Source organism: Molossus molossus, unplaced genomic scaffold (genome assembly GCF_014108415.1).
Source record: "Molossus molossus isolate mMolMol1 unplaced genomic scaffold, mMolMol1.p scaffold_m16_p_21, whole genome shotgun sequence".
Lineage (NCBI taxonomy): Eukaryota > Metazoa > Chordata > Mammalia > Chiroptera > Molossidae > Molossus > Molossus molossus.
In genome coordinates, this window is record NW_023425357.1 from 5099001 (window position 1) to 5121823 (window position 22823).

Consider the following 22823-nt stretch of genomic DNA (forward strand, 5'->3'; position numbering starts at 1 on the left):
TAGATACCAGGGGGGGCATGACTACCCTTGTGACTGGATTTAGTTAGGCAGTTTTCACTTCAGATCACCCTACATGGATAATTTTGGCTTCTGAGTGTGTAAGACCGCCGGTGCCAAGAAGGCGCCCCTGAGCTTTGCAGGTTTATAGAGCAAAATGGCTTTATTGCATACACCTGGGTACAGGAGAGATGAGAAGGGTTCAGCCTTGAATAGCAGTTGGGGTGTCGGTTACATACTCTACTTTTAGCTTTCAGCAGTCCTGCTGATATACTCTTTCTGGTCCATTGTCCACTCTGCAGTAGGACTGGTCTGGTATCTCGTCTGGTACCTGCTGGGTTATCCATTACCTTGCTGATAATCCAGAGAGCCTTTATCCATACTCAACAGAAGGCTGAGCAAGGGTCATGCAAGCAACACAATTTTCAGTTTCTGCCTCCTGAAAATTTTTACCTTTCTCCTTTAAAACATTACTGACCCTTTCACTCAGAAAAGCACAGTAAACTGGCTGAAGGTTGTTATTCAGATATAAGTGCGGCTTACTTCAGACACTGTAGGTGGTTTTCCTACAGTGAGAAAGACACATTTACAGAGAACATTGTCCTCACACATGTAAATGTCCTTCTGAAGGGATTAACTTCTACTAGCCCCTGCCAGGGCTGTTGTTGCTTTTATTTATTTATTTATTTTCCTCACCCGAGGACATTTTCCCATTTTTTTGTTCAGGTAGAGAGAGAAACATCGATGTGAAAGGAATACATCGAGTGGCTGCCACCTGCACGAGTGGCTGCCACCCGCCTGGGACAAACTGCAACCGAGGTACGTGCCCTTAGCGGGAACCGAACCCGGGTTTCTCAGGACTGCAGGTCGACGCTCTAACTGCTAAGCCAAACCAGCCAGGGCTGTTGTTGCTTTTAATTAACCAACCCAAATAACCAATATCCAGTCCTGGCCATTCTGGCTCCGTGGTTACAGTGTTGGCCCACAGACCAACGAGTTGAGGGTTCGGTCCCTGGGCTGGGGTTTTATGAGGCAACCAAATGATGTGTCTCTCTCATATTGATGTTTCTCTGTCTCCATCCCACTTTATCTGAAGAGAAATGGGAAAATATCCTCAGGTGAGGCTTTAAAAGAAAGAAACAATATCTCAGAGAGGCATATTTTAGGGCGGGAAACTGCTCTCCTGTAGATTCAAGGAACTGTGCATTTATCTTATTTTTATTCTCACTGCAGGACATTTCCCCATTTATCTTGAGATAGATAGGGAGGGAGAGAGGGAGGAAGAGAGAGAGACAGAGACAGACAGACAGACAGACATAGACTTGAGAGAGACACACCGAGAAGCTGCCACCCACACAACCCTACCCAAGGCCAGATACAAACTGCAACTAAGGCATGTGCCCTTAGTAAAAACCGAACCGGTGCCCTGGCCAGTTTGGCTCCGTGGTTAGAGCGTCGGCCTGTGGTCCAGAGAGACCCGGGTTCGGTTTCCGCTAAGGGCATGTACCTCAGTTGCGGTTTGTCCTCGGCCCTGGTTGGGTCGTGTGGGTGGCAACCACTCAATGTGTCCCTTTCACCTCGATGTTTCTCTCTATCTCCCTCCCACTCTATCTGAACAAAATATCAAAAAATGTCCTCGGGTGAGGACTTAAAAAGAAAAAAAAAAACCGAACCGGTGTCTCTCTGGTCCGCTGGCCAACACTCCAATCGCTAAGTCAAACCGGCCAGGGCTAGGAACTGTGTGTTTAAAAGAGAACATTCTCACCCAGAAAACGTTGGCTGGGAGAACCTCACAAAGTGTTAGACCGGTACTGTCAAGACTGGACCTCAGTTCAGCAACCTTGGTACTTGAGTTCTGATTAAAAAAAGAATTCAGAGCACAGCAGTGTCGCTCAGTGATTGAGCGTCGACGCGTGCACCAAGAGGTCACTGGTTTGATTCCTGCTCAGGGCATGTGCCTAATCCTCAGTGGGGGGTATACAGGAGGCAGACAATGTTCTCTCTCATTGACGTTTCTCTCTTTCTCCCTCTCCTTCCCTCTGTAAAACCAATACAGAAATAAAATTTAAATAAAATGAAGTCCCAGAGGTAGAAGAAATAGGCTCAGGAAACAAGTTACAGAGCAAAGGAGGGCCCTTTGATGCTTAAGGAACTTAGTGAGAACATTAACAACATAAAAAAGAACCAGTCAGAAATGAAGAATGCAGTAACTGAGATAAGAAAAAATTAGAGAAGCAACAGGACAGTAGGTAAAGCCAAGAAGCAAACCATCTATTTGGAATATAAGGAAGCAAAAACAACCAATCAGAAGAGCAAAAAGTAAAATAAAATAAAATAAGGATAGTGTAAGGAGCCTCTGGGACAACTTCAACTATACCAATATTCGCGTCAGGCAGGTGACAGAGAAGAGAGAGAGCAAGAAAATGACAGATAACTTCCCTAAGTTGGGGAAAGAAACATACATACAAGTCCAGGAAGCACAGGGAGTCCCAAACAAGAGCAACCCCTAAGAGTTCCACACCAAGACACATCATCATCAAAACGCAAAAGGTTAAAAAAGACAAAGAGAGAATCTTAAAAGCAGCAAGAGAAAGTAACTGGTTACCTACAAAGAAGAACCTATAAGACTGTCAGCTGACTTCTCAAAAGAAACTTTGCAGTCCAGAAAGAAGCGGCAAGAGATATTCAAGGTAATGAAAATCAAGAACCTACAACCAGGATTACTGTATCCTGCAAAGCTATTATTTAGAATCAATGGCCATATAAAGAATTACCCAGACAAGGAAAAGCTAAAGGAGCCCTGGCTGGTTTGGCTCAGTGGTTGGGGCGTCAGCCTGTGGACCAGAGAGTCCCCAGTTCAGTTCCCACTAGGGCACATACAAATTACAAAAAAAAAAGCTAAAGGAGTTCACCACCACCCAACCAGCATTATATGGAATGATGAAAAGTCTTATTGAAGGAGAACAAAAATATGAACAATAAAATGGCAATTAATTCATATCTACCAGCCACTGAATCTACCAACAAAATGAGCAAGGAGAACAGAAACAGACTCAGATACAAAGAACTTTGTTTTGCTTGCCAGATTGGGGTGGGGGTCCACATCTGTAATACAGTAAAGAAAAAAAATTGGTTCAAAAAAGTGGGGAGGGGGGGCATTGTGATGCAGGAGAGAGAAGGGTAAAGGTCAGAGCCTGGGGGTAAGAAGTGGGGGAGGAGTTTCAGAACCTTATTTTCCTGGAGGCTTAATGCTTAACAGCTACTATTTGGCCATCTGGCTGGATCACTCACTGGAGGGGGGCGTCTAACACACAAGACTTCAACTTCCTAGGGGAGGAAAAGTCTGAAGAGGGTCCAAACCCAATCACCAGAGTTATGCTAGGGCAGAAAAGGTCACCCGGGGACAAGGCCCTTGTTTTTCCAGTTCTGTCCCTTTACTAACCACCCTGAGTTTTGTGCCGGGTGACCTTCTGTCCTACCTCTAATCCTGTGGGTCTACATGCCTATTACAAACAACTCACAGATTCTACATACATAGCTGGCTAGACCTGCACCATGTCCCTCACCTCATTGCATAGTAATTCAAATGAAACCGCACAAGGAATGGGTCCGGGGCCCCTGTCATCACTTGAGCCAATGAAGCAGAGACAAGGTGGAATCCTACGAGGGCGTTTATTCCAACACTGCGGCAGTATGGGAGAGCAGTAACCCTCTCTACAACTTTCACTCAGAAATAACCAGTTTTAGAACAATTTTTGTTTTTCAAAAATAAATATCTCCATAGCCTATACCTTCTGTCACAAAAATTATTCAGTTTCTTTCGAACTAATTAACATTCTTTGCTGTTAGTTGTGTGACCACTAAAAAATTGAGTAACACCTTTAAATCTATTTTTGTACTAAGGCCCAAAGAAGGTTTACTTAACAATTGCCTAGCGCCCTGGCCTGTTTGGCTCACTGGTTGGAGCCTGAGGACCAGAGAGTCCGGGTTTCAGTTCCCACTAGGGGCACGTACAACAAACAAACAAACAAACAAAAAACGGCTTGCCTAGCAATCAATGTGTAACAGCTGAAATAAATTAATCAAACTGCTCAGATCTGCTCAGCTCCAAAGTGAGCTATTTACTCTCTAGTGTCCTTGGCTGCCTCTAGGAGGCTGGAGAAAAGGCATGGGGGAGGGGAGATAACAGACACCAAGGCTTGTTCCAAGGGCTGCAGCAGCTCAGCGGCTTCCAGTAGAATGGATTTAAAGTACCACTTCTTAGCCCTGGCCTGTTTTGCTAAGCGGTTGGAGCGTCAGCCTATGAACCTGAGAGTCCCGGGTTCGGTTCCCACCAAGGGCACATACTTTGGTTAGTTTGTCCCCGGCCCTGGTTGGGGTCCTGTGGATGGCAACCACTGGATGTGTCCCTCCCACATTGATGTTTCTCTCTCACACACGCTCTATCTGAAGATAAATGCAAAAATGTCCTCAATGAAGATTTTTAAAAAAAAAAGTACCACTTATTCCCTACACATTTAGGTCGGGCAGTGGTCCCTCCAACTTCCACAACCTGCACAGGGTTTCTGGGTGGTATTAATTTCCCCATTGTTCCCAGGACCACTGTAGTTTCCAGGCCTCCAGGAGAAATATCTGGAATGTTTACAAGACTTACTTTATCTCATTCTTGTTTAAGCTCTGGGTGGGGAGTGAGACCTTTCCCCGTCTTTGAACCATCAAGTTAGATCTTTCTGAGTAGAATATTTATGATGTAGCAACATGAAATCTTGAACAAAAGAAGACATCCTACCCTATGTCACAACAGCAACAACATGTAAAGTAAAAAAATGAGTGCTCTGAAAAGGAAGGACTGGGAAACTAGCTTCAGAATCTCATCTCACACCAACCCCCACAACACAATGACTCTCTCAGGGTCCGAGCAGCACAACCTCCAAACAGCAGAGATGGAAGATTCCCTGTGTTTACATAACAGCAGAGAACAAACCAAGCCCCCAACAAATAGGAGAGCAAGTAAAGTACATCGGAAACCAAAGTTGCATCACAGACAGACAAGGACTGGGAAAGCTTCAGAGAAAACAGATCACACACACACACAGTTCTTATCCCTGTTTTTTTCATTAGTGAAGTGTTTGGGCAGCTGAAACCATGAGAGGGAGAGCAGGGATGATCCTCCAGGTAAAAACTGCTAAGAAGTTCCTGCAATCCCTGTCACGGGGTCAGCCTCCAACAGCACCTAAGTCACAGCTAAGTGAGATAAGTCCCCATCTGTAAAAAAAACTAATTAAATTATACAAGACAAAAACCAAAACCACCCTAACATACAATATTTACAACTGCGGACAACAGAAACCCAAAAGCTTTATGGCTTCCCGTGCCCTTTGGCTTGCACAGCCAGAGTTATCAGACAATACACCACACAGAATACCCTGCGCCACGCAGAGCTGTACCTCCTCACCACGCTGACCAGGCTACTTTCAGAGACCAGGTGAGGTCCGAGAGAGGTCACAACCAGGAGCTGATGAAGCTGATACCAGATGAGAGGCACAAAGACAACTCTCATCACAGTGAACAGAGCTCCAGAGGTACAGGTTCCTCCATTACAAACGAGGGAGGCTGATCACCCCAGACTCAAGCCTGCAACCGGGGGATCCACCCGCAACCTTCCGTGCCCGACACTTAGCCCAGCCTGCTGAACAGGCACACCAGCAAGGGGCACCGGGGTCCTTTGCAACAGCTCCACGTGGGCGCCTCTCCCCTCCCCTCCCCCCCTCCGGGGATAATTCCAGGCTTGGGCTACCGCACGTTCGCCTTCCCCTGGGAGACACTAAATTCTATTGGGACCAAAACCCTTCCGAGGGGAAAAACACACACTGACCTGCGTTTTCCCCAGACCCAGAAAGAAAGCGCAACAGTTTGTTAGGCGACCGCTTCCACTTCCGGAGGGCGGCCGCTCCGGCCCGGGTGGCTTGTAAAGCGATGACCCTGCGGAAGGAAATCTTGCAGCGCTTCCCAGTGCTTGGCGCGCACTTGGCCCCGCCCACCTCGCGTAGGCGCCATGGGGGCCGCCATGTTGAGACACCTTCCTGCCGTACAGAAGGCAGTGGTCCGTGATTGAGGAACAGGAACCAGAGGAGGCGGCAATGTAAGAGGCTATAAAATGATCTCATTTCTAACATGCAAACTGAGGAATGAAATTCACCCCAGAAGTTGTGATCACAGCCTGACACCAAAATGTGCGTGAAGGTGCAGAGATCCAGACCAAATAACCTAAGTCTCCTGAGGATGAAATTGTCTGCTGAGGTCAAGAGGAGATATGTAACTTGTGGTAAGTTTCAAAGAAAGTTACACAGGGAAAAAATCACTAGAGCTGACAAATTATGGCTTTCCCGAGAACCCTGGGGGGAAAAGGCTACAGTGCACTCAGATGTTAGGGGAAAGGGGAGTGGAATGAAAACTATGATAATTGCAAAAATGAGCCACCCTGAGGGCTTCACATCAGTGGTAGCAATTGTTTCTGGCTCTAGAAAGAATCCTATGTTAAAATCCAGCCCCTTGAATCTAACACTTTGTTGTGTAAACTTGGGGAATTACTTGTATCTTTAATATTGAACTTTTTCAGAAGTTTGATAATTTTCACTTCTCAGATTGTTGTGAAAATTAAAAAACAAAATGCTCAGAAAGATAAATCTGGAATCCTGGCAACAAGTGCTCAGTTTGTTACTTTAATTGATACTTGGAGGCCAACAAAAGCAAAAGCGCTATCAATAATCTGCATGTCACATTCAGTCAACTGAGATTCAGGGAGCTCACCTGGACATACCAGATTTGGACACACCACACTGAGATCTCGGTGCCCACAGCACCTGCCTCCTGGCAGGTGGGTGAGCAGGATCTCAAAAGTTCCATTTCTTTCTAAAACGCATCAAAGACACAGGTGGTCATTATGTGCATTGTGGGAGTGAGGGGTGACTGGCCTGGGAATGTCTCCCCAGGAAGAGGCAAGATTTTGCGACCCAAGGCAGGCTGCAGGTGTAGATGTCAAATTGCAAATGGACACCTTAGCCCTTGACCTCCTCCAACAGCTCAGGGATAGGGACTTACCTCATACTTGTTTCACACAAGAGAAAACTGAAGTCCAGATAAGAGGAAGGAGTCATTTCCTTGTGAGTCCCAGTGATATTCGAGAACTTGAAGTTCAAATCTAAGATGCCTGAATCAGGGCATGGGGAGTCTGACCATTGCCATCCTATTTCCCTCTGCACTGGCTTTGGGACTGTAAAGCACCCTGCTCATTCTGATGCCATCTGGTCTCCTTGAGATCAGCTCCAACCCAAGAACCGCCCCTCACACAAGCAGGAAAATGGGAGAACATTATAAAGCAAGAGCTTACTGCATTATCAGATGACGAGATTTCAGAAAGTGATGGAGAATGTTAGCACAGGTTAAAATTAAAAGTGTTCATTGCATTGTGCATAGCATTAAAAGGTAAAAAAACAAACAAACAAACAGAACCTATTAGTCCAATACAAAAAACATTTATTTCATAAAGCAAAAGAGGAGCAAAATGAGTAAAATTCCAACATCCATCTTTATTGTTCCACTGTCCTTTCGTTAAAGAAAATTGCCAAAACTCATAGCAGCTTAGGCAAAACATATGATCAGATCTTTTGGCAAAGATACAGAAATAAGCAAATACACAACTGAGATAAGGGTCACCATAAACTCCTAGAAAAAATACAATCAAGCAACACTAAGGTAGAACAACAAAGTCACAAAATAAGTTTAAATAAGGAATGATTGATCAAACAAAATATTCTCTAGGATGTGGAGGATTTCAATCTCTCACACATTGCTGTAAGATTGCAAAATGGTATAATCAGTTTATTTTTCTCTCTAAAGAATCATGTAGTGATTTTTAAAGAAGAGAAGAAGGGAGCGGGAGAAACATGGATATGAGAGAGCAATATAGATCAGTTGCCTCCTGCAAGCCCCTGCAAAGAGCCCGCAACCCAGACACATGCCCAGACCAGACTTGGAACTGGCAACCATTCTGTGCATGGGACAACATCCAACCAAGTGAACCATACTGGCCAGGGCAGTACAATCAGATTAGATCACAACTAGCTAACCCCTGTAGTTCAATATTCACCTACCCAATGACTCAGATTATGAACTGAATTTTTGACAAAGGTAAATAAAACTCATATCCATATAAAGAATCATACACAAATGTTTGTACCAGCTTTGTCAGAAATAACCAAATATTCATAAGGGATAAACTAATGGTGATATACTCAAACATAAGAATAGTTCTCAGAAAAAAGATGAGCTACTAATATATCTTTAATAAGTCTCCAAGTACTTACACAACATTAAATAAAAGCAGAATATACTTGGAAAAAGCATAGTTATCTATTGAAATGGAATGTAATTCAAGGGTTACTTGGGAGAGTTGTGAAGAACAGGGAGAGATTAAAAAAGGTCATGAAGCAAATTCAGAGAGACAGCTATGGTCATTATTATTAGTAAAATGACAGTTTCAGTTTCATGCACATGTTAAGAGTTATGAAATACTACTATGCTTAAAATATGTAATTTACTAATTGGAGTTTTTTTGGTAACCTCACCAGAAGACATTTTTGCATTTATCTTCAGATAGAGAAGGAGGGAGAGAGAGGGGGAGAGAGAGAAACAGGGATGTGACAGAGACACATCGACTAGTTGCCACCCACAGGACCCCAATTGGAGAGGGGACAAACCACAATCGAGGTATGCGCCCTTGTGGGAACCGAACCTAGGAATCTCCAATCTGCAGGCCAATTGAGCCAAACTGGCCAGGGCCTAATTAGAGCTTTTAAAAAACATTTCAAGATAAAAAAAAAAAAAAAAGAGTGTATGTCCAACTATTTTGGGAAAATAGGTTTGGCAACTCTATATTCAATCCACTTCTCATGTACTCTGGGGGAACAGCCTTGCCTCTGGGACATAATACATAACAATGAAGAAGTTTCAACGAAACCAGTAAGAATGCTGGCTGGGTCACAAAAGCCACAGCCCTAAATACAGCTACCCATTGTCTTCAACTTTCCTTTTCTGGAGCATAACAATGGCTCTGACTTGATCATCTGATGCTACAGAAAGCTACAAAACCTTTGCATCATATTCAATTAGAATGACTGTGTCCACAAGTTAAACATGCCTAAAAGTCCTCAGATTTCTATACACACCATTTCTGCGGTGTTTTTTACTCAGAAAAATTCCCGGATGCACATTTAGATGAGGCATATTCCATCTAATGGGCTGCAGTCTCCTCCAACACCAATTAGGCCAGTGTTTCTGAAGTAAAATGGTTTCCCCAACCTCCTATGGTTCTACAACCAGTAACCATCACCCATGTAATTGTAGGCATTAGGGCACATGGCCCTTTGCAAGCCCTGGGCAAGAGATTCCCTTCAAATGTATTGGTATCCTGTGACAAGAAAAATATCATGCTGCTCCCAGCCATACCTGAGGTTGTCACATCTACCCCCTCTTTGGAGTGATCTGTTATCTTATAGCATCCAGACTTCACAGTGGACTAGCAATGCCAGTCTTTCCTGGGAAAATATGGGCAGCAATGCAAATTTGGCAAGAATTGAGCTAATTTCTGTATCATATTGTTCCCTCAAAGACAAAGAATGTTTGAAATCCCCATAAAATTTTTTCACCTCTTCATGCTTATAGACCACAAAACACAGTAAATAGAATACCTAAGATAAAAGAAGACTTAGTAAACAGGTCGTTATTTTATAAAGTAAAAAGACATGAGCCTGGAAGTTTGTGCATTGGTGACTTAAGACACAAAATTCATCATTGGCATCTAAAAAAAGCACGTCCCTCAAAAAGACAGTCAGTGTGCAAACTGCTAGCTGAACTCAAATTATGTTCTCTGGAGCCAAAACTGAGTCCGGTCCTGCCCTGGCAAGTTTGGCTCAGCGGTTAGAGCATCGGCCGCAAATCAGAGAGACCCGGGTTCGATTCCCTCTAAGGGCATGTACCTCAGTTGAAATCTGTCCCTGGCCCTGGTTGGGGTTGTGTAGATGGCAACCACTCGATGTGTCTCTCTCACATCGATGTCTCTCTCTCCCCCTCCCGCTCTATCTGAAGATAAATGCAAAAATGTCCTCGTGTGAGGATAAAAAACAAACAAAAAACGGAGTCAGGTCTATGTGCCTACTAGTGAGAGTGAAAAGAATTAAGACTTCCTAAGGGTTCAAACTACTCCTAATTTTCTTCAACAAATCAGAGAACAGAGTAAGCTTCCCTGAACACATGAAATTCGTGGGGACCTGATAGGTGGTACAGGTGAAAAAGCTTCAGCCACAGAAACATGCAGTGACAAAAACCTGGCAATACATCTGGATAAGTTATAAAGTGCAACAGAGATACATGTTTCCCACATAAAAAAAATTACAACAAAAAAAAAGTTATGGGTATTTTTCCTAAATGAGGCTTCACAGATTTTCTTAGAGTATTGCTAAGAGGTAAGAAATTACATTTCCTACACATGTAACAAATTTCTCCTATGTGAACTCATATGTCTGGAGGAAGGTTAGAATTTTGGCTAAGATTTCCCACATTATCTGTACTCATAAGGTCTTTCTCCTGCATGAACTTTTTGATGGTAATGAAGGCCATAGATCCTGGTATAAGATTTCCCACATTTATTGCATGCATAAGGCCTTTCTCCCGTGTGAACTCTCTGATGACAACGAAGGTCATAGTTCCGAATGAAAGATTTGCCACATTCACTGCACTCATAAGGCTTTTCTCCAGTGTGAAATCTCTGATGATAACAAAGGCTAGAGCTAGTTGTAAAAGATTTCTCACATTCACTGCATTCATAAGGCTTTTCAGCTGTGTGAAATCTCTGATGACGACGAAGGCCAGTGCTAGTGGTAAAAGACTGCCCACATTCACTGCACTCATAAGGCCTTTCCCCAGTATGAACTCTCTGATGACAACGAAGGTAATAAATCCTGGTATAAGATTTCCCACACTCATTGCACTCATAAGGCCTTTCTCCTGTATGAACTCTCTGATGACAACGAAGTTCATAGTTCCGGGTGAAAGATTTCCCACATTCACTACATTCATAAGGCTGTTCTGCTGTGTGAAATCTCTGATGATGACGGAGGCCAGTGCTAGTAGTAAAAGAATGCCCACATTTACTGCACTCATAAGGCCTTTCCCCAGTATGAACTCTGTGATGACAACGAAGGTAATATATCCTGGTAAAAGATCTCCCACATTCACTGCACTCATAAGGCCTTTCTCCTGTATGAACTCTCTGATGACAACGAAGTTCATAGCTCCGGGTGAAAGATTTCCCACAATCATGGCACTGATAAGGCCTTTCTCCAGTGTGAAAACTCTGATGATAACGAAGGCCAGGGCTACTGAAAAAAGATTTCCCACATTCACTGCACTCATAAGGCCTTTGTCCAGTGTGCACTCTCTGATGATAGTGAAAACTAGAAAACGTGCTAAACTTTTTTCCACATTCACGGCACACAAAACACAGTCCTCCAGTATGGACACCCTTGTCCTGAAAAAACATGCGATTACAGCCCATGGCTTTCTTACATTCTTTACTGGTGTAATAATATTTTCTACTTTTAAAAGTCACCCCACAAGTCGAGATTTCATTTGGCCTATCCATGGTATGAGTAGCCTTTTCGTGAACATGTCCCGACCCTGTAAGGATGTCCTGCCCAACCTCCCCGCAGGTAAAATGCTTCTGGGACACAATGAAATCGAAGCCATTTGCAAATGAGATTCTGTCCACACCTCTTATGAAAGGCTTCTCTTCCACATGCTGCTCCTGGTGCTGGTGAAATTTTGCACTGAAATAAAATTGTTTTGCACAGGCCCCACACCTCAACAGTATCTGGCTGGGTTCTGTTTCCTGCAGCTCAATCAAGTGGAAAATTTTTCTCAAGACTAATCCACAACTCTCACAGGGGTGGCTCTTCTGGGAAGACAAAGCTAACTTGGGATTCTTTGCTTCTGACACTCTTATAGAAACGTTCTGTTCAATCAGTGCTTCCACATCCTCTGCTCCACAGCAGCAACCTGAACAAAAGGAAATGCAGGTGAAGTACTTCTTGACCTTATTAAAAAGAATATCGTCATCACAAATGTTTATCTGTCATAAGTATGCATGATTCTATAGAATGATTTTCAAGACAAGTGAGTTACACTCTGAGAAAATGGCTTATACATTACTTGGCCCCCCAATTCAGTCAATGGTGAAAACCTCACCGAAGGAGGGACAGAAACATAGGATGAGACCCAAAGTAGAGAGGCGGGGTTCACTAGTTGTTCCTCCACAAATGGTTTCCTGTAGGACCTTTCATGATGGTGACATGAGTCTGTGTAGAATAATTTGAATGTGCTCAAACCCATAAAAATCAATGGTATCAGAGCACATGATTTTCAAGTTCAATATAATCATATGTGCACACTCCAAGGCTCTGCAAGCATGGACCAAGGTTGGAGTGCAGGAAAGAGAGACCTGTGAAAAGAAATGTTGACGGTGTAATAGGTTATCCATAGGCTGGGAATCTTCAGGAGGAATGAGAACTGATCGAACTGAGTATTGGCAAAGTGTCAATAAGCAAGAACAAGTGAAATGGGGTGAGAAACTGGCAGTAGGAACAAAGCACTGTTGAATAAGATGGGTTTGTAGCTATGACTTAACAAAACCCTGGAGTTAAAATCTCCCCCACAGCCCTTTACCAAGTGAAGACTGCCTCTGGGTCCACCCTGTCATTCACAGAGCCATGTTTCTTTTGTGATTCACAAACAGTGTTTGTCTGCATGAATTCCAAAAGAAATCCCTTTGGCAACAATCAACCACAGGAAAGAAAAAAAGATCACTATGTCCCCAGTAGTATTTGCCACCAAAGATTCCAACCATAGATTGTCATTGGAAGATAAATGCTGCCAAAGAAAGCCACTTTGAACCCATATATTCTTTGTTATTCTGACCTCAGCTCATGGAGCATTAAGGAAACTGGGCTGCAGACATTTGTCTCAAACGTAAAATACAACCCCACCCAGCCAACTCCCTTGGTTCCACATGCTGATGAATCTATTTCTCCAGCCAGACTTGGTCCATAAGGTTGAAAGGGTAAATGCTTCATCAATGCATACAGATCAACACAGGACTAAAAGAAATGCTAAAAATAAGACAACATAATGATTTTTCACCAATTGATACCAAATAAACGAAGAGCTACATACAGTCTGAGAAATTATCCAAAATATTTACTTTACAAATGAGGGGGGGAAGTAGAGAGGGAGAGAAAGAGAGACTGAGGGAGGGAGGAAGGGAGGGAGGGATGGAGGGAGGGAGAAAAGGAAACACAAATTTACTTTTAAAAATGTTTGTGAGCCCTGGCCAGTTTGGCTCAGCGGTTAGAGCGTCAGCCTATTGTCCAGAGAAACTTGGGTTCAGTGTCCACTAAAGGCGCGTACCTCAGTTGCAGTTTGTCCGGGGCCATGGATGGGTTGTGTAGGTGGCAACCACTCGATGTGTCCCTTTCACATCAATATTTCTCTCTCTCTCTCTCTTTATCTCTCTCCCTCCTACTCTATCTGAACAAAAAATGGAAAAATGTCCTTGAGTGAGGATAAAAAAATAATAAAATAAAATAAATAAATAAAAATAAAAATGTTTGTGAGCTGTAAGAGAATACAAATAGAACCAACACAATGAAGACACCAACACAGGAACAAAAGGAGACAATTAGATAAACAGAAATTATAAAAAAGAATGAAATAGAAATGTTGAGTTGACAAATTACAATGAATAAAATGTAAAATGCAGTAATTAGAGGAAACCTCACAGCAAGAAGAACATCCTAAGGCTGTTCCTCCACTATCCTCTAAACCACCACAAGTGGTCTTGGGCAGAACATATCAGTTGATCCCTGGAGAGGAAGAGCAGAAATCTGAAGTAGAAAAATACATCATCCATAAGGAATTTGATGGCAACACTTACAACGACACTATTAAGATGTCATTATTCTCTCTGCTCCAGCTCAAATTCCAGATTATACAATACACACCCACACACATGCACTCACACCCTTCCTTCTAAATGTTCGCCCTCTCCTTCATCTTCCTCCTCTAAAATCAGAAGCAGCTCTCCCTGGCCAGTTTGGTTCAGCGGTTAGAGCGTTGGCCTGTGGTCGGGAGAGACCCAGGTTCGGTTCCCGCGAAGGGCATGTACCTCGGTTGCAGTTTGTCCCCGGGCCTGGTTGGTCGTGCGGGTGGCAGCCACTCGATGTGTCCCTTTCGTGTCGATGTTTCTCTCTCTCTCTCTCTTCCTCTCTCTCCCTCCCACTCTATCTGTACAAAAAATGGAAAAATGTCCTCAGGGGAGGATAAAAAAAAAATCAGAAGCAGCTCTTCAAACAAGGCTTCTCTCTTCCTTGCTCTCTCTCCCAGCATGGAAAATAAAGAAAAGAAAAATGCAACAAAGAGTACCAAAAGCAAACATGAAAGAATATGTGATGTCAAAGACAGATCACTTGAAAATCATCCAGGCGGAAAGAAAAAAAAAGGAAAAAATAAATTTAAAGAATACGGCAAGTTGATTTAAGTAACACAAGGAAGAAAATTGATAAATTTGTATTATGGGAATCCCAAGAAACATTAAGGGTGGTCGATCTGAAGGGAGAAAGAGAGTGAGAAAAGGGAGAAAAGAAGAAAGAAGGGTAGAACATTTATTTAAAAATAGAGTCAGCCCTCGTTTATCATGGTTAATCAGTTCCAGACTCTAATGTGATAAATGAATTTCCACAAAGTAGGATACTTTATTTATATACATTCGTCCCTTGCCACTTCACACTATACTTACTATATTTGAAAAAACCGCAATAGAGTGAAGCTGTGAAAGTCGAAATGCAAAGTGACGAGGGACGACTGTATAAGCTGAACCTGGCTGGTGTGGCCCACCAGTAGTTGAGCGTCAACCCATGGACCAAGAGATTGTGGGTTCCATTCCTCGACAGGGCACAAGCCCACACTGTGGGCCCAATCCCCAATGGGGGGCATGCAGGAGGCTGCCAATTAATGTTCTCTCTTGTCGATGTTTCTCTCTCCCTCTTCCTTCCTCTCCAACAGTAATAAAAAAAAATTTGTTTTTAAATATAAGCTGAAAACTGACTTTTATAATCTGCAAAACAGATATGAATAATCAATAATATGCATTCTCACAGGTCCCTGTACGGATTCAATGCAAATTGGACTTCACCAAGACACATTATAGTGAAAGTGTCAAAAGTCAAGAGCAAAAATAATTGGGAAACCAGAAACTCCTTGCACACAGGGGAACGGCTGAGTAAGGTCATCAGTAGATTCTTCTGAAGAAACCTTCCAGGCTAAGAGAAAATAAAATGAAATATTCAAAACACTACATGAAAACCATCAATACTTTATCCAGAAATCCTGTTCTTCAGAAATAAGTAGTTTCCAAGACAAACAAAAAGCTAAGAAAGTTCATTGCCACTCAAACTGACTTACTAAAAATTCCAAGAAAAGTTTTTCAAGACGAAAAATAATACTAAGTAGACACACATATACATAGGAATTTATAAATCTCACTCGTAGAGTGAGAATAGAATGAAATTCACAATTCTGTAACATTGCATTGGTGGAATGTGCATTTAGTAACTCTATTAGAAAAATTAAAACAATTCAAAATGACAAAGCTAGCATTGTGTACCTTAAGCTACACAATATAAAAAGATGTGAATTGTGACACCAAAAGTATATAAAGGGGTAAGTGGTGGAGAGTCAAAGGGTAGAATATTTGTACACAATTATCAAGATAAGATAGACTGTAAAGAGTATGAATTGTCTTATATAAGTCTCTTGGAAGTCACAAGCAAACACTATGTAATAGATATACAAAAAATAAAGGAGTCATACTACTATACAAAATCATCAAATCACAGAAGACAACCACATAGTAGAAGAGAAACAAAACCCAGAAACCAATGAAGAAATGGCAATAGTAGTTCCTTAAATAAATTCTTCAATCAGAAGACAGAGTGACTGCAGGAATAAAACAAACACATAAATACCAGACGCAATATACTGCCTACAAGAGACACTAACTCTTTATGAACACAAATTGGCTGAAAATAAAAAGATACAAAAAATTATCCATGCAAATGAAACCAAAAGAGGGCAGGAATAGCTAAAATTCTGTCAGACAGACTGCCTCAAAAACTGTCACAGAGACAAAGGTCACTCTGACAGGTTTGGCTCATGGGTTAGAACATATGCCCTCGGATCAATGAGTCATGGGTTAGAGTATGGACCCTAGGATCAATGAGTCACAGGGCAGGAACTTTGGTTTGTCTCCACCCTGGTCAGTTCCTAAGGGAAGCAACCAGTCAATGTGGAGCTCTCACATCAATGTTTCTCTCCCTCCCTCCCACTCTATGTGATGACAAATGAAAAAATATTCTCAGGTGAAGATAAAAAACTTCCTTCTTTAAAAGAAACAAAGGTCATCATAAAATGATAAATAAATCAATTCATCAAGAGGATAACAATTTTAACTATGATGTACTAAACAACATTAGAATATTTTCAACTAAGCAACTAAGGACATTAAGGAAATAATATCAGAATAAAAGCCAGGAAAAATTCAATATTAGTAGGCAACTTCAACATTGCCCCTTCAACAATAGGTAGATCATACCGTCCAAAAGTAATAAAGAATAATGGAAGTTTGACTACACTTTAGAGCAAACAGAACTAATAAATAGACACAGAACATTCCATCCAAATGCAGCAAAAGATGCATTCTTGTCAAGTGCAAGAAAAACACTCTCTAAGTAGATCATATGTTAGGTCAAAAAACAAGTCTGAAACTTTCACAAGAAATCACATCAAGTAGCTTATCTAGTCACAGTGTATGGAACTAGACATCAATTTCAGTTTCAAGAAAGCTGGAAATTCAGATATATATTAAAATTAAACAATACACTCCTACTGAACTATCAGTGTGTGAAAAAAAAAAAAAACAAGAGAGAACTCGAAAAAATATAGAGGCAAAGTGAATACAAACACAAAGCTCACATATGAAATGCAGGAAATGAAATTCTATGAGGACATTGTACAGGGATAAATGACTACATTGAGAAAAAAATCGCATATAAACAACCTAACCTTGCACATCATAAAACTAGAAACAACAAAAAAGGAAACCCAAAGCTAGCAAAAAACAAACAAAATTAGAACATAAAAGTAAAGAGACAAGATAAAAAAAAAGAACATTGTAGAGTTACTTTTTATTTTTATTTATTTTTTTATTTTTTTATCCTCACCCGAGGACATTTTTCCATTTTTTTCTTCAGATAGAGTGGGAGGGAGAGAGAGAGAGAGAAACATTGACGTAAAAGGGACAGACACATCAAGTGGTTGCCACCAGACACATCAAGTGGTTTCCACTAGCACAATCCAACCAGGGCCAGGGACAAACTGCAACCGAGGTACATGCCCTTGGCAGGAACCGAACCCAGGTCTCTCTGGACCACAAGGTAACGCTCGAACCGCTGAGCCAAACCACCCAGGTCTGTAGAGTTACTTTTTAAAAAAGAAACACAAAATTGGGAAACCTTGAGCAAGACTAAAACAAAAGATGCCCTGGCCTGTTTGGCTCAGCGGTTAGAGCGCCCGCCTGCGGTCCGGAGAGACCCGAGTTCGGTTCCCGCTAAGGGCACGTACCTTGGTTGCAGTTTGTCCCCGGCCCTGGTTGGTAGTGCGGGTGGCGGCCACTTGATGTGTCCCTTTCACATCGATGTTTCTCTCTCTCTCTCTCTTCCTCTCTCTCCCTCCCACTCTGTCTGTACAAAAAATGGAAAAATATCCTAGGGTAAGGATAAAAAAAAAAAGACTAAAACAAAGAAACAGGACTCAAATAAATTTTTAAAAATGAAAGATATGACATTATACCCGACAGTATGAACCACAACGCATCATAAGAGATGTTGGCAAATGACATGACCCTACATAGAGAAAATTGTAAAGATCCCACCATAAACTTCTAAAATTAATAAAGGAAATCAGAACCCTGGCCTGGTAGCTCAGTTGCTGAGAGTGTGGTTTTATTGTACCAAGGTTGTGGGTTGGATTCTCCATCAGGAAACATGCTGGGAGCTGCCAATGAAGGCATAGGTGGGTGAAATAGCAGATCAATGTTTCTCTCTCTCTCTCACTTCCTCTGTCTAAAAGCAATAAATAAAACATTTAAAGAATAAATAAATTCAGCCCTGGCCGATTTTGCTCAGTGGTTGGAGCATCAGCCTGCGGACCAGAGAGTCCTGGGTTTGGTTTCCACTAGGGGCACGTACCAAAAAAAAAAAAAAGAATAAATAAATTCAGAATAGTTACAGGATACAAAATCAACACACTAACATCACTTTCATTACTACACAACAACAACAAAATCTTTGATAGAGAAATGAAAAAGGTAGTCAAATTTAAATAGCATAAAAAACAATAAAACAGTCAGAAATAAATGCAACCAAAAAGGTGAAATGTCTGTACATTGAACACTACAAGACACTGATGAAAGACATCACAAACAAGTGGAAAGATATTCTGTGTTTTGGATTTGAAATGTTGATATTATTAAGATGTCTATACAACCCCAAAGCAATCTACAGATTAAATGCAATCCCAGTGATAACTCCAATTGTATTTTACAAAGAAATGAAAAGAGAATCTTGAAATATGTGGCCCTTCAAAAGACCTCCTTTAGCAAAAAGCAATGTCGAGCAAGAAAAATCTGGTGGCATCACACTTTCTGACTTCAATCCATTATAAAGCCTAAGCAACCAAACAAAGTGTTTTTGGAATAAACACAGAAACACAGACCAACAAAGCAGAACAAAGAACACAGAAATAAACCAATGCACACACCTTCAAGCACTCTTTGACAAAAACTGCAAGACATAAAAGAAAGGGAGGATACAATGAATTGTGCTGAAACATAGTCACATGTGAAACAACAAAACTAGACACCACTGACAAAAATTAACTCAAACTGTAAGAAAGAATTAAATGTCAGTGTTAAATCAAAACACTCCTTCAGGACAACCTATAGAAAAAGCTTTGGAAAATTGTTTCAGAAATGGTTTTCTGGATGTGACACCAACCACCAGGCAAAAGAGAAAAAAATAAACAGTCTGGACTACAACAAACGAAAAAGCTTCTTCACAGCACAAGAACAATGAACAAAATAAAGGAAAAGGTATCTACAGGATGGGAGAAATACTTGCAAATCATGCAAACGTCAGTTGGAAATACTGTGGATTCTGTTCAGATCAGCACAATAAAGCAAATATCGCCATTTAGAAAGTAAGTCACACAAATATTTTGAGTTCCTAGTGAATAAAAAAGGTATGTTAACACTATACTGCAGGGTAATAACAACCCAACACCTCTGTCTAAAAAAACTCTACACAGCATAATTAAAAATACTATATCGGCCCTGCCTGGTTGCTCAGTGGTTAGAGCATCAGCCCACAGACCAAGGAGTCTGGAGTTCGATTACCAGTCAAGGGCATGTACCTCAGTTGCTGGCTAGATCCCCAGTCCTGAACTGAGTTGGGTAGAAGGCAATCAATTGATGGCTGTCTCTCACATGAATGTTTGTTTCTCTCTCTCTCTCTGTCTCCCTTTCTCTCTCAATCTCCCTCCCTCCCTTCCTCTCCACTTATCCCTCCCTTCAACTCCTCCACCCAAATAAAAAAATCAATGAAAAAAATATCCCAAGGAGGCAAGGATTAAAAAAAAAAAAAGCCCGACGGTGTGGCTCAGTGGTTGAGTGTCATCCATGCACCAAGAGATCTCTGGTTGGATTCTGGTGAGGGAACAAGCCCAGTTTGTGGGCCAAATCCCCAGTCCGGGGCAAGCAAGGGGCAGCCAGTTGATGTTCTCTCTCATGGATGTTTCTCTCTCTCTCTTCCTTTCCTTTCCTCTGTCTCTAAAAAAAAATCAATAAAGGAAAAAAAACCAAAACAAAAACTACATACACATAAGCATGTAGAGACAATTCTCAAAAAAAAATATGTACAAATGGCAAACAGTATTATAAAAAATGTTTTCCTCATTAATCAAGGTATACTCCATTAGCCTTCCTGCACACATGCCTCCAAATGAGTTCATGACAACAGGTATTGAGCCTGCAGGGAGAGAAACCAGCAATGCACACAAACCAGCCCTACTGAGGACAGCAACCACCCAGAAAATGAGAAATCAAGCAGTGTCACAGTCCACATGTCAGGACAGAGCACACCCTGGGAAAAGGGATATGAGAAAATGCAGAGCCAGTCCAGCCAGGTAAGGGGCAAGAGTGAGGGTCTTACCCAGTGAGGATATAAGCTCAAAGTTCTCCAGCATCACATTCAGGTACAGGCGTCTCTGACTCTCATCAAGGAGGCTCCATTCCTTCCTGGAGAAGTACAGGGCAATGTCCTCAAAGGTCACACCAACCTGTCAGATTTGAGACAATGGAAACCAGAGCAGTCTCTCTGACAAACAGCAATCCTACTCCTGACACATCTTCCCCAGCTCAACCTCCTCCAGGGCTCCCCAGTCTAGTGAGAACACGGGGTCCTCATGCCAGTGTTGGCTGCTCTCATCACAGTCCCATTATTCCGGTTACCGCCCTCAGCAACAGCAGCTGGGTAGGGTGGATGGGGGTGGGGGAGGCGGACAACATACAAATGCCCCCTAAGCTCCGGGACATCCCTGCACAGCCCCGTCCTTCCTGCCCAGCAGGACCACTGCAGCCTCCACATCACGCCTCCCAGACAAGCCAAACCTGGGCTCATGCTTCACCCTCACGTCCCCACACCAGGCCCCAGGCCCCTCCGCTCACACTCCCTCTGGCTGTGCCCACCACGGTGTCAGGTCTACCTCCTCCCCGTCTTCAGACCCCAGGCTCCCTTCCTGCTCCATCCCACGGGGAGCCGGACCCAGCACGACCCCCGTCCTCTGAGGGACCCCACAGCCCCGAGAGCCGGGATGAGGCTGTGCCGCCCGCCCTGCCTCTGATCCCTGCTCCAATACAGATCCGCACGGCAATTTCGGACACAAGGAGCCCGTCCCCTCCGCCCTGTGCCTGCCGTGTCCTCAGAAGACAACACTCCGTGCCCTCGGCCTTCCCCACGGCCCTCCACCCGGGGCTCAGCTGCGGGACGTGACGTGCCCCGCACCCGGGCTGTGCGGTTCAGGCCCGGAGGCTGCGGACCCGCACTCACCTCAGACGGGCGCCTCAGCGCGGCCGCCGCCATCGGACTCGGTGGGCGCAGCGGGCCGGAGCCGGGGGAGAAGAGGCCGCCGGGGGCAAGGCCGTCCAGGTCCCGGCCCTGGCGCGGGTCACGCGGGTGGCGTCGCCCAGCTTCACTCCCGCGTGTGTGCCGTGTGGGCCACGACGCTCGCGCCTTTTCAGTCAGGCCACTGGCCCAGCGATCTGGAGCCTCCCTCAGGGTGGTTCAGCGGCATCTGCCGGATGTCCCGCCCCTGCGCCTCGCGCTTCGGCGGAAACGCCTTTTCTGACCCTTCATTGGCTGAGCTGGCGGTCTTGCACCCACGGTCTTCTGGGTAATGGGGGTTCGGGCCTCGCTGACCGTGATCAAGGTTTTCCCACGTCCCTCGGGTTAAACCGAGATGCGCGCTGGAGGCGCAGGGAAATGGTGCGTCCTCATGAAAGAGGCGTCTTGAAAACGGCTGAAGATGTTGTCTCTCCCATTTTTTTCGTGTACGAGGCAACCAAATTTTTGGTGGCCTTGCTTAGGCAAGGCAGGAAAAAAAAAAAAAGGGAAAATTAAATGGCTGAAGAAAGTTGTCACCTTTTCCTGGTGAAGGGGCTTGAGTCTGGGTTGAAGAAAACAGACGATCTGTGAGGCAAATACATTGAGTTACAATAAAAGAGGTAGGCGTGCATTGAGGATCTGGAAAATTTTATTACATGAGTGACCTACTTACACCATATGTGTATGTGATAAATATAAGAATGTAGAACGGACTCTTGAAATAAAAAACTAAGATGCGTAATATAACATTAAATAGAAGGCTATTGTTGAATTACGATTTGAACATTAAGAAATTTTTGACAAAGTGCGGGAATTGAATTGACAGTTGCTGGTGTTTTTCTCAATGTAGAAATCCTATTGTAATTATCATGGTGAAAGATAATTTGCCCTTTAGAGACATATTTACAACGTCAGATGAGTTGATATTTCAGGCATTCTCAATATAAGATTATGAACATATTTATAAATCATATTTAGAGTAAATAACGTACAGGTTCATAATGAAAGTTGACCTAATCACATGAAATATTATAAATAACATGTAATTATGGGTATGTATATGTGCAATGAATATTAAAAATCTATAATATTCTTAAAGAAGTTTGTCCTATTTAAAAATTCGGAGCAGCCCTGGTCAGTTTGGCTCAGCGGTTACAGCGTGGGCCTGTGGTCCAGAGAGCCCCAGGTCCGGTTCCTGCTAAGGACATGTGCCTCAGTTGCAGTTTGTCCCCGGCCCTGGTTGGGTCATGCAGGAGGCAGCCACTCAATGTGTCCCTTTCACATAGAAATTTCTCTCTCTCTTCCTCTCCCTACCACTCTATCTGTACAAAAAATGGAAAAATGTCCTCGGGTGAGGATTAAATAAATAAATAAATAAAAGATTTTTAAAAGTTCTATGTTCCAACCCAGTGATTACATATATATACAGATAGAAAAAGA

The 22823-nt window shown here is 42.9% G+C and overlaps 2 protein-coding genes across 3 annotated transcripts in view; both read right to left on the minus strand.

The window, feature by feature from the left end:
- Nucleotides 1–22823, minus strand: part of LOC118638304 (zinc finger protein 615-like) — a 279374-nt gene that overhangs the window by 220218 nt on the left and 36333 nt on the right. The gene's annotated exons all lie outside the window — the stretch shown is intronic.
- On the minus strand, nucleotides 8911–21384 carry LOC118638361 (zinc finger protein 417-like). The gene is made up of 4 exons (XM_036274113.1): nucleotides 21330–21384; nucleotides 20433–20559; nucleotides 11827–12111; nucleotides 8911–9593 (listed from the first exon to the last, which is right to left on the minus strand). The coding sequence occupies exons 1-4, from the start codon at nucleotides 21360–21362 to the stop codon at nucleotides 9565–9567; spliced, it is 474 nt and encodes a 157-aa protein (XP_036130006.1). The 5' UTR covers nucleotides 21363–21384; the 3' UTR covers nucleotides 8911–9564.

Bases quoted from the DNA above. Each gene is read 5' to 3' on its own strand.
- LOC118638361 (XM_036274113.1), bottom strand. From the start codon at position 21,362: ATGGCGGCGGCCGCGCTGAGGCGCCCGTCTGAG. The intron at 20,560-21,329 runs GTGAGTGCGGGT...CAAATCTGACAG, and splicing joins CGCTGAGGCGCCCGTCTGAG to GTTGGTGTGACCTTTGAGGA. The intron at 12,112-20,432 runs GTAAGACCCTCA...CCTTTTGTTCAG, and splicing joins TGAGCTTATATCCTCACTGG to GTTGCTGCTGTGGAGCAGAG.